Below are 12,754 nucleotides of genomic sequence, written 5' to 3' on the forward strand. Positions count from 1 at the left end.
ATAATATAGCACTAGTACAGGATAAGTAATATAATGTATATACACATTAACCTCACCAGAAGAATAGTGAGTACAGCTCTGGAGAATAATACAGGACATAACTCAGGATCAGTACAGGATAAGTAATATAATGTATATACACAGTGACCTCACCAGCAGAATAGTGAGTACAGCTCTGGAGAACAATACAGGATATGACTCAGGATCAGTACAGGATAAGTAATGTAATGTATGTACATAGTGACCTCACCAGCAGAATAGTGAGTACAGCTCTGGAGTATAATACAGGATATAACTCAGGATCAGTACAGGATAAGTAATGTAATGTATGTACACAGTGACCTCACCAGCAGAATAGTGAGTACAGCTCTGGAGAATAATGCAGGATATAACTCAGGATCAGTACAGGATAAGTAATGTAATGTATATATACAGTGACCCCACCAGCAGAATAGAGAGTACAGCTCTGGAGTATAATCTATATATATAAAACTCAACGTGTGTGTGAATGTATGTATGTATGTATGTGTGTATGTATGTGTGTGTGTGTATGTATGTGTGCATGTTTGTATGTGTGTATGTTCCAGCATCTCGTCCAAACAGCTAAAGATATTAACATGAAACTTGGCACACATGTTACTTATATGTCAACAACAAACATAGGATAGATAATTTAACCCTTACTCACCCCCATTTGCCAGGGGCGGGTTTTATGTTTAAAGTCCCATACAAGTCAATGGGAAATATATGTTACTGCATAACTTCTAAACGGCTGGAGATATTTTGATAATACTTGGTCACATGTTACTTATATATCCACTTAAAATATAGGATAGTTAATCTAACCCTTAAATATTCCCATTTGTGAGGGTCGGGGTTTTTGTTTAAAGTCCCATGCAAATCAATTGGAAATGTATGTTCCCACATAACTTCCGTATGGCTGGAGATATTTCAATAACTGGTACACATATTATGGATCGAGAAAGGAGGTCGACATAGGAGGTTGGAATAGGAGGATGGGATAGGAGGTCGGGATAGGAGGACGCGATAGGAGGACGCGGATAGGAGGACCGAGATAGGAGGACCGGGATAGGAGGTCGGGATAGGAGGTCAGGATAGGAGGTCGGGATAGGAGGGCTAGATAGGAGGATGGGATAGGAGGTCGGGATAGGAGGTCGGGATAGGAGAACGGGATGGGAGGTCGAGATAGGAGGTCGGGATAGGATGTCGGGATAGGAGGTCGGGATATGAGGATGGGAAAGGAGGTCGGGATAGGAGGACGGGATAGGAGATCGAGATAGGAGGACGGGATAGGAGGTCGAGATATGAGGACGGGATAGGAGGTTGTGATAGGAGGATGGGATAGGAGGTCGAGATAGGAGGACGGGATAGGAGGTCGGGATAGGAGGACGGATAGGAGGACGGGATAGGAGGACGGGATAGGAGGACAGAATAGGAGGACGGGATAGGAGGATAGGATAGGAGGACAGGATAGTGGACGGGATAGGAGGACGGGATAGGAGGACGGAAAAGGAGGACGGGAAAGGAGGTCGAGATATGAGGACGGGAAAGGAGGACGGGAAAGGAGGATGGGAAAGGAGGACGGGAAAGGAGGACGGGAAAGGAGGACGGGAAATGAGGATGGGAAAGGAGGTCAAGATAGGAGGACGGGAAAGGAGGTCGAGATATGAGGACGGGAAAGGAGGACAGGAAAGGAGGATGGGAAAGGAGGACGGGAAAGGACGTTGAGATATGAGGACGGGATAGGATGACGGCATAGGAGGACGGGATAGGAGGACGGGATAGGAGGACGGGACAGGAGGTCGGGATATGATGACGGGATAGGAGGTCGGGATATGACAACAATATATGAGGACGGGATATGAAGTCAAAAGCTTCCTCCTTTGTTTATTTTCCTCCCCAACAAGGATTAGGAAGGAAAAACCGGGCAACACCAGGTACTCAGCTAGTAAAGGATATAACTCGGGATCAATACAGGATAAGTAATGTAATGTATGTACACAGTGACCCCATCAGCAGAATAGTGAGTGCAGCTCTTGAGTATAATACAGGATATAACTCAGGATCAGTACAGGATAAGTAATGTATTGTATGTACACAGTGAGCCCACCAGCAGAATAGTGAGTACAGTTCTATAGTATAATGCAGGATGTAACTCAGGATCAGTACAGGATAGGTAATGTTTATATTTATTATATTTATTTATAAATTATTAAATGATATGCAGCAGCAAACATTTGATCAGTGATACGGTCTCTGGCTCTTTTCTTTAAGCGTGTTTGACTAATATTAATTGTGTTTTGTGTTTTTTTTAGTAATTTATCAAATATGACTTTTAAAACTCAGCCATAGCATATGTTGGGGATCATAGGCTACAATCTTACTAAGAACCCCCTAACTTTCACATTCCACTTTTAATTATATGTCCTGGTATATCGCAGAAGAACTGTTTAATGGCTAGGACTCTGCTTCAAGTGTAATCTTCACATTCCTCATAGTTATGCCCTTACTATTATGTTTGACTTGTATCTAAGGATATTGTTCATATAACTTCCATCCAATAATACACTTATTAGTCATAGAAAACAATAAGAACTGTTTAAAATCGCAGTCTTTTTTTTCCTTGGTCTATTCTAATACGTGAAGGTTTTTATCAAAACCAATTTTTCTAGGGACTTGAGTCAATCAGCTATCACACCAGGAAACCAATAACCTGAACCATTGTCAGCAAGTAAAGGCAATTGCCTTAACTCAAAACTGCACTTGATTTCAATTCTGTGAACTGCAGGCCTGTGCTGTCACTTCTGGGCCTATTTACACCACGAGAGTTTATAACGTAATAACCAACGACAGAAGACTTTAAGGAAATATTCCCACTTTCTTAGGCTCAAGTCTACAGAATTAAAGTATTGTTTGGAAATAAAAACATAAATGATGTAAACAGTAACGGTTATTATAAAAATATATTTGTTTTAAACATTACAATCTTAAAGGGGTACTCCACCCTAAGGTGTCTGATCGCGGGGATCCCGCCGCCGGGGACCCCCACTATCTTGCATACAGCACCCACCTCTGGGAGCTGCATGCAGCGATGCAGCCTCGGAGTCTTCCGGGTCATGACTACGGGGCCAGAGTATAGTGACGTCACGACTCCTCCCCCTGTGATGTCACGCCCCACCCATGCAATGCAAGTCTAAGGGAGGGGGCATGATGTCACACGGGGGCGGAGTCGTGACGTCACAATACTCCGGCCCTGTAGTCACGACCCGGCAGACTTCGAGGCTACAGCGCTGTGTGCAACTCCCAGGGGTGGCTGCTGTTTTCGAGATAGCGGCGGAACCCCCATGATCAGACATCTTTTCCCCTATCCTTTGGATAGGGGATAAGATGTCTTAGGGCCGGAGTACCCCTTTAATGTTCTATTGACATCTTATGGGATTTTTAGCAAAAGTAAGATGATTAATCTAGATACCTGTTGGCCTTTCTAAATTTTTCTGCACTAGAATTCTTCTTAAAGTACCATCCATGGCAGCCTCCTCTATATGTGACCGATCTCCGATGACTGTCCAATACATCATCCTGACAGGCACGACATGTTCAGAAAAGAAAAGAAACAAAGAACAGATATCATAGAAATAGATAGACAGGTAGATAAATAAATAGATGAAAAGATAGTTAGATAGATATTAAATTGTACTTAGACGTTTGCCCACTTTGGACAAGTTCTTCTGTGTCACTCAGTGTCACACGTCACTCAGAGAACAACTGCTTTTACAAAGCCACTCTCAAAATATTACAAAGTACTCATTTTTCCCAAAATAGATTTGTCTTTGCTACTTATGGCTCTATCTCAGGCTGGGTTGCAAAATCTTGGGTGTAACACAAGACCAAGATTGCTGCTCCAGCTGATATATAACCTGAGATGAAGCAGGTTAAAGCAAAAGCTGCATTTACTTGCAGCTCACACTTTTACCCAGATTACTACAGGCTTTGTCTTAGGCTCAGTTTTGGGCCAATTTTCTTCAAGATAGTCTCACATGTATCATAGGAGTTTAGTTTGTTTGTTTATTTATTTATTTATTTTTCCTTACATTTAAATTGTTTTATCTAAACTTGTCAAAAGAGTGAAAATTGGCTCCACTAATAGAAATGCAAAATGTCCAAAAGTGCCTGTAAAAGAGTTAAAGGATACCTGCATATCCAAGAACAATTCATACCCATCAGAAGATCAAAGTGGAGGGCATAAATAAAAAGTGCCTAGTTCTCAGCTTGGACTAGACATTCAACAAACACCAGATTTCTAAAAGTGGCACAGGCCTTTTAAAAATTTGGTGCACCTTTAGACTGCATTTTTAAAAATGTGCCGGAAGTCAGAAAGTTTATTTCTACAAAAACCAGTGTACAACTTACCCTTTTTTCGGATTCACAGCAATGGCATAAGGCTCCCCTGCTATGTTACTGAGGAGTCGTGTACAGTTGGGACCATTTATTTGACCAACATTTATGGAATATCTCAGGCGTGCCCAGTGTGTGGTATAATAACTGAACCAATGCATGCGGGAGTGGTCCGTCCAGTAGACGTTTCCGGCCACCCAGTCCACAGCAATATCCCGAGGTCTTTTAAATTCAGGGCACTGAAAAACAAATGACTTAATGAACAGTTGCAGTGTCACATTATGGTGAGAGACAATTCAGATATCCTATTAATGCTGTCAATGTACAAGACACTTTTTTTTTATTTGTTTTGCATATTTAACCCCCCTTGATCACTGAATGAGCTGCAGGACAAACACTGAGCAGTCACAGGTAAAAATTGAGCAGATTTTCAGAATGGAGGACAGTCTAGCAGAAGGGGAAAGAGGGAAGAAGCTTTTTAACAGGAGAAAGAAATAGTTTTTCCCTAATAACATCCATTACAAAGTTCCTTAAATTTGCTAGTTCTATTTGTGCTGACATGGGGGTGCAAGATATACTTGTCAAACTGTGACGCCAAGTCACCGTTAACCCACACGGTCCAAGGTGAAAACAGCTTCTCCTGGGCCAGGTGCGGGGGAATAAACACAATGATGCCAGGGTATGGATAACTGTCTTTTTACTGAAACAGGAGCAGATGGTACAATACTCGCAATACAGAGCAAAATATAAGGCATGAAGGGAACCCATGGGAGCCCTGTAGCCTTGCTTGGACTTATTTTGCTTTTGAGCTAAAAGCAGAAGAAAAATTCCCCTCTAGGCGCAAACCGCTCTCTGAATGGAATCGAATGAAATGGTGTCTTTAGAAACAAAATTCTTTTAAAAAACCAATGACGCATTTCGGGTATACACCCTTCCTCAGATTGGCATATTACAGAAGTGTTCAGGCTGAGTATGTATACACTCAAAAAATGGCGCCAATGAGTTGGCGGGTAAATCACAAAAATCACAAGAATTGCACAAAAAGTTGTGTGATAAAATAGGTAAAAATACATATAGTACTATAAAATATGTTTTACCATATAAGTAAAATATAAACTTTTAAATATAAATTTTTCTACGTAGAGCAGAAGTATCTTTATAACTAGAAGGAGGCTTGGCCCGAAGGTAGTTTGATTGACATGTCGGGTCCTTAAAAAATCGGAAGTGAGGCTTGAAAGTTCATAGACACAGCTTTCCCGGATGGAGATGAGTGCATCGTACAAAAGAAAATGAAAAAGTAATTATTAGTATGATGTAACATTGGTAGTCATATTGTTGCGCTAATCACATCCCTCCGAAAAAGGTATTCTCACACCTTTTTCGGAGTGATGCGATTAGCGCAACAATATGACTACCAATGTAACATCATACTAATAATTACTTTTTCTTTTGTATGATGCACTCATCTCCATCCGGGAAAGCTGTGTCTTTGAACTCGATTCCAATCGGAGAGCGGTTTGCGCCTAGAGGGGAATTTTTCTTCTGCTTTCAGTTCATCTCTTGTGGACGGACGCCAATCCTTATTCACTTTCCCGCTTTGCCACTCCTCCAGGGAACACAGAAAACTTCCTACCCATTGCCTTGGGTTATATGCGCATATTTTTTCCACCTTTCTCATCGATTTATTGGGGATAATGCGCTAGGCGCCTTGTGTGGTCTTCTTTTTGTTTCTTTGATCTTATTTTGCTTTTCACGCACTTGCATTGACTTGCTATTAGATATGACTTGAGACTTGGAGATATCCCACGCTGACTAGGGTTCTGTTAAGGTCTAATTTACTGACACCGACTGGGTATGAACTCACCAACTCCTTTGCAGGGAACACTTGCAGATTTGATAATAGGTTTCCCTTGGAATCACCTCACACTTCTTCCGACTCCTTTCCACACTGCAGCTCACATGGAGCTCTGCACACAGCTCTTGGACTAGGCCAAGACTAAAGTGAAACTACAAACTGAACAGCTCCTCCCCACTACACTATATATGGCCTATCTATGGTAGCCTCCCATTGGGCAATCAGGGTCACATGGGTACTCTGCCTCATGCCTCCTTACAGATATCCTGAACATTACTTAAAGGGGTACTCCACTGGCCAGCATTAGGAATATTTAGTTCCGATTGCTGTGTTCACACTGTGGGGGTTGGTCACGCCCCCTCAATTCAAGTTTATGGGAGGGGTCATTATGGCAACCACACCCCCTCCCATAGACTTGCATTGAGGGGCGTGCCCTGACGGTAGAAGGGGGCGTGGCTGACTATATGTTCCAAATGCTGGCCAGTGGAGTACTCCTTTGAAGATACAGTGCAATACAATATAAATTAACAGAACAAATATTACAAGAAATATCACAGAATCACCTGAGCAGCAGGGCCCATTGTAGGCACCTGAAGCAATGTTTACCTGACAGGTAATATGTCTTACTTAAAGTTCAGGTAGAATCTTAGACTGATATTAGTCAATGGCTGAGTTACTCTTCAGTTACAAATCCAAGATTCTGAACCTGAAATAATGAACTTACAATTAAACCACTTCTGGTTTCTTTTCCTCTTCTACCATGAAATGTATTGTAATATATTCCTCCGGGATTAAATTGCGTACTCCATATGATCATATTGCCTTGCAGATACATGTCCATTCCTGTAATTCGAGAATTATGCGCAATACGAGATATCTGTTGATGCTCTGTGTTGTGGTCAAAGGGAAATCTAAAAGCCAGGACCTCAGTGTCATTGGCGACATAGAGTATTTGTTCTTCTGAGTCTGAAATAATACCAGATATCATAATTATACAATTAATTTATTTATTTATTTACTGCTTGAAGGAAGTATGTGCACATGAAGAATATATTACCACCTCATTACCACCCCACCTACCAAGTCATTGTAGCATTGTTCTAGATAACAAGCTTTTGGGTTAGAGCAGTGTTTCCCAACCAGGGTCCTCCAGCTGTTGCAAAAACTAGAACTTTCAGCATGTCCGGAAAGGCAATGGCCAAAGGCACCAGGCACCCTGGTTGGGAAACACTAAGTTAGTGCTTATTAGTATATAAACTCTGGAAAAAACACCTACAGATCCAAAATTGTAAATCCTTGCATTTGTTAAATAGTTAGTAAAAGGCTATTTACATGCTACAAACTAGAGCCCTGCGTCAGACTGTTTTCTCAATCCCGCTCACTCCCACTGGATTTGTGATCTCTACCGCGTGTGTTCCACTCCAAACCAATACTGCAACATGTATGTCCAATACAGCGAACTCCTGCAACCCTTATGTCACAGCTTTTAGAGATAGTACACTCTGTGCCATTTCATCACCCCCTTCTGCCATTTCATCACCCCCTTCTGCCATTTCATCACCACTTGTGCTATTTCAATATCCCCTTGTGCCATGTTATCATCCTTGTGCCATTTCATCACCCCTTGTGCAATTTTATTACCCCATTGTGCCATTTCATCACCCCTTGCGTCATTTAATTCACCCATTGTGCCATTCCATCACCCCTTGTGACATTTCATCACCCTTTGTGCCATTTCATTACCTCCTCGTGAAATTTAATCACCCCTTGTGCCATTTCAATATCCCCTTGTGCCATTTTAGCACCCATGTGCCATTTCCTTACCCCATTGTGCCATTTCATAAACCCATTGTGCCAATTCATTACCCCCTTGTGCCATTTCATCACCCCTTTGTGCCATATCATTACCCCCTTGTGCCATTTTATCATGCCTTGTGCCATTTCATTACCCCTTGTGGCATTTTAGAGGTTTGTGGGACTGCGCAGGATTTTGTGGGACATGCTGCATATTCTGTGACCATCTGCAACAACCTCATTACCGCTCCCACCTGCAAGTTTTTTAATCGGGTCTTGCAGGCCCCTTGGATCTCAATCGCAATGCAGGGCTCTACGACAAACTGTAAGAGCGTAAGGAAATGAAAAGTGCAAGAATGTGGTGGAAACTATTTTAAAAATTATGCAGGTAGCATAATAATCTCACAGCTGTCATACAGGGACACCTAAAATGTGCTTGCATCCATAATTTGACATATACCGATAGACTAGATGGGCGCCAAAGAGTCTGTCCATTTGACCTAAAAATAGAACTGTGTACAGTACTATATTTTATGTCAAATGTACATTACTAAGGCTCTGTAGTAATAAATTATGATCAGAACTTAATACATATATAGTTTACATTGTTGTGCATTTACATAGGAAATCATAACAGAATAGTTGTTACATATAAACATATGGGGGAGACTTATCAAACCCTGTCCAGAGGAAAAGTTGCTGAGTTGCCCATAGCAACCAATCAGATCACTTCTTTCATTTTTGAAAAGGCTTCTGAAAAATGAAAGAAACAATCTGATTGGTTGCTATGGGCAACTCAGCAAGTTTTGCTCTGGACAGGTTTTGGTGATTCTCCCCCATGTTTTTTTCAGTATGGTACTACATAAAATACAGTTGTGAAAATATAAAGGTATTCTTTGTGAAATTCCAATTTACCTTTGATGGTGCAACTGTTGCCCCTTTCTATGAAGTTTCTGTCGCAGGAGCATCGGTAGGACCCCTTTAAGTTAGTACAATGGTGAGAACAGCTTCCTAGGAGTAAGCACTCATTGATATCTACAACAAAAGAAAGACATTAATTCTTGAATATAGATAAGTGGATCTACCAATTATCAATATAGATTCTCATCGTTGGTAATAACAGTCAAAAACTTGCTACATCGATAACTTTTTTTTAGATATTACATTAAACACTGTGGGTTTTGCTGTCAAAAACTTTGTTATTTAATATTTAAGTATTTTTTTTCCTGAACTATAGTTCAGACAGTTCACAGAATTTAGGATAATTTCAAACAAGTGAATGAAATGGAGAAACATGTGTACCACGGTATCATAGCTTCCTCAGTCAGACTGTGGCAAAATTCTGGGGATAGTCTTTGATGGATCACTTAAAATGACAGCTGCCATTTTGGTGATCAGAAGAAGTGTTAGGGGTTAGATTTAGGGGCCCTAACCCTAACTCTACTAACTCTAACCCTAAATTAGGGTTAGTAAGGTTAAGGTTAGGGACCCTATGCCACTAACCCCAAATTAGGGTTGTGGTTCTGCTGGATACAGTTGGATACAGTCATACACAACTTTTCAGGGAAAATGAGCAAATTTCTAGGTCTACACCCAACCCTGCACATGTGGATGGCCCCATAGTGTCCTGTATGGGAGCAGGGTCTCTTGTGTTTGGCAGGAGCCCTAGGTTTTTTACTAGCACTTTTGAATCAAATCCTAATTCATTTTAACTGAATTGAACCCAAAACTAATTAAAAAAAAATTCACACATCACTAATATTAACCCATATAAGACAAAATACTCTGTGTGCAATGCTAACAAAGACGATATTGTTATTTACATTGAATGAGCATAGGTTCTGCATGAAGGGAGTATGGGCCCTCAAAAGAATTTCTCTTTATTGGCCAATGGAACTAAGTGGTTATAAAGATTAAGTAGAATGACCAACACAGATTCCAAATTTTAATTTGCTGTCTGTAGGGTTCAGGTTATATAAAATAAATACTAATCTATAAGAAGTATGTGCTTGGAAAATATGTGAATGCCAACTCTTTTTAGAATTCTCAAGCTACCGCTTCCTAAGACCTGTAAGAACTTCACGCAGAGTTTTAGGTGTTCCTGGAGAGAAAAAAGTAAACTTCACTTTCTTTGGCCAAAAAATCCCTTTTCAATAATCATCTCTGGCAGAAGCACCAAAACATTATCTTCCATCCCGCAGGATACTTAGGAGAAAATGTGTTTTTACAGCCTGTGTATTATTAATCCGTGATGAATTCACAACGACTTTTGTGTGGAGCAGAGCAGTGAAAGACAGCGGGCTGACAATAGTCACACATATTAGTGACGGACATTGTATGTTATTTTCTTCAAAGAACACCATGTGCTTAGAGCCTTCTTAGAGTTCAATCAATAGCAGAAGAGAGTTAGTGGCATAAGACATAAGAAGAAAGATCTGTACGGCTGGGGCTTATTAAAGTGTAAATCTGCCTTATATGTGTGTAATGACTGTCATGCATACATGAAGATAATATTGGTTTGGGGGGGGGGGGTAAGAGCTGAAACTCATAACAAAATGGAGGAAGTTCACAACCTCTTGATGAAAATTGGTACTGGGTAGACATCCAAGATTATAACCTAACACCCCCCCCCCCACACACACACACACTGATATTTCCTAATGTTGATTATTGATGAGCGGCAGGGACCATATTCAAATTCGCAATATTTCACGAATATAAGGGCGAACATTCATCCTATGTTCGCGAATTTCGCACATTCGCTATGTTCGTTCTCTTTTTTCCCATGCAAAAATTGGCTATGAAATTCGCATAGTGGGCATGCGTGATTATATCTTTCACCTAAAAGAAGGAAGGGATCAGTGTCCAGTCTGGAAGTGCCGATATTCACGAATATTTGCATATTTGAAATGTTCACGCTCCACACTGACTCCCACATTAAATAATATTGGAGCCTTCTTTGGAAGCAGGGAGGGATGGTCACTTTTTTTTTTTTACACAATACACATCATTGTTGTGATGTGTACTGTGAAGAAGAAAAAAAATGAATAGTCATCATTACGAATATATATTGCTATATTCTTACTATTCGAACCTATACTTTTATATTAAAGGACTCAAAGCATAGTAGACAATCGAGAAATGGAATGACCAAAATCAGTAGTAGACTATTTTTGCTCATTAAAATGGATGGGACCTCTGTGAGTAAGCCAGGGTATATGTTATGCCACAAATGTACACTTTTTTTTTCATGTGAAGTCAACGTGAAATGCATACAGAAGGTCCATATACAGAGAAAAGGGTATTCTGTCATTGTGCTACCCAATGCCACAATACTCTCCATTCTAGAATAAAAGAAGGGTTGAATCATCTTTCTCCCTTTCCTGCTATCTATAGTGTGGAGGAGGGTGTCATAACCATTTGGACAGTTACTTCCATCTTCGGTTGGCCACACACAGGACATGCAAAGAAAAGAAGTACAAAACTTTCTATGACCTATCAGGGAATGGGAAACAACAACTCATAAATAAATTATATATAGAGTATGATCACTTAACAAGTACAAATACTTGAGGAACAATGTATGGTGATCGGTATAGACATAAAAGATCATAGTAATTATAGAAAAAGGCTAATTTTGTCACTTCTTGACTCCTTCTCCAGTTAAGGTTGCTAGTTTTCCTTTATGTGTGCATGGACAAATTAGCGGCATGTAAAACATCTAATTACCGCGCTCTCAATGAGGCCGATCCCGGTTAGGGACAGGTCAGATTTCCATTTGCACTATAGATCTTCCCATCATGAAATTGACCTAGCCAGACAATCCACTTAGATATACAATCAGTCAGGGCACCGGGTTGAGTTTATCTTCTAGATGTGTCAGGTTGCCGATTGTTCTTCAAGTCTTGAGACGAACAGCATTGTATCAAGATATATGTTTGCTGTAGAACTGGATATATCTCTGTCACAACATGACAGAAGTTAAAGCCTGAATATTGGCATTGGTCATAAACCTCTCCATCCTCTATTAGTGAAGTAGCTTGACCATGTTTCAAACACATACAATAAAACCACTTAGAGATGACCATCCATTAAAAATGGTCTTTATCTGGTCTTGATAAAAGTGTGATCATCTGAAACAGTGGTAGACTGGTGGTAGTTGTAGTAGCCAGTGGACACCAGGGGTGGTGGTAATACAATCTAATCAGTGGCATCTGGCACGGGAGTTTTAGATTTTTCACTGAATTAATAGATACCTGAATTAATTTAAGAAACATGAGTTTTTCCACTTTGCTGGCAGACAATCTTGTTTGTATTGGGGTGATAACCCTGCTTGCCAACTTGAATTCTCTGATGCTACACTGGAAGGTGGACAAGACAGAGCACCCTTGGGAAACTAGGCAAGTTCTGGCTAATAGTCTAATCTGGTGACCAGAAGACCATGAGGTCTGGGCTCATGGTGTATGTCAGAGAAAGGGTACCGGTTAGGTATGCAGCACCCTGCTTGTTCAGGTGGTAGTTTTAGTATACATCCCTTTGTTGATGAATTATGTCAAGGTAAAATACCAGATGTAAAAACTTTGTCACCATGTGCTTCAATGAGAAGATGCTGCTGTTCCTCCCTATTGCAGTGGCAGCGTGGGCAAAGCGAGTTGGACACCAACTTTTAATGCTGGTATTTATTGCTGG

At 40.7% G+C, this 12,754-nt stretch overlaps 1 protein-coding gene across 7 annotated transcripts in view; it reads right to left on the reverse strand.

Annotated features, from left to right (window-relative positions):
* The window catches only part of LRP1B (LDL receptor related protein 1B), a 1,569,499-nt gene that overhangs the window by 62,940 nt on the left and 1,493,805 nt on the right, over positions 1-12,754 (reverse strand). For all 7 annotated transcript variants that reach the window (XM_056534716.1, XM_056534714.1, XM_056534720.1 and 4 more), the window contains 4 exons: positions 8,981-9,100; positions 6,996-7,237; positions 4,432-4,655; positions 3,494-3,600 (listed from right to left, as the gene is read on the reverse strand). In XM_056534716.1, coding sequence (XP_056390691.1) covers positions 3,494-3,600; positions 4,432-4,655; positions 6,996-7,237; positions 8,981-9,100 — 693 coding nt within the window. The remainder of the gene's footprint in view (positions 1-3,493; positions 3,601-4,431; positions 4,656-6,995; positions 7,238-8,980; positions 9,101-12,754) is intronic.

The sequence above is a fragment of the Hyla sarda genome, chromosome 8, assembly GCF_029499605.1.
Source record: "Hyla sarda isolate aHylSar1 chromosome 8, aHylSar1.hap1, whole genome shotgun sequence".
Taxonomy (NCBI): domain Eukaryota; kingdom Metazoa; phylum Chordata; class Amphibia; order Anura; family Hylidae; genus Hyla; species Hyla sarda.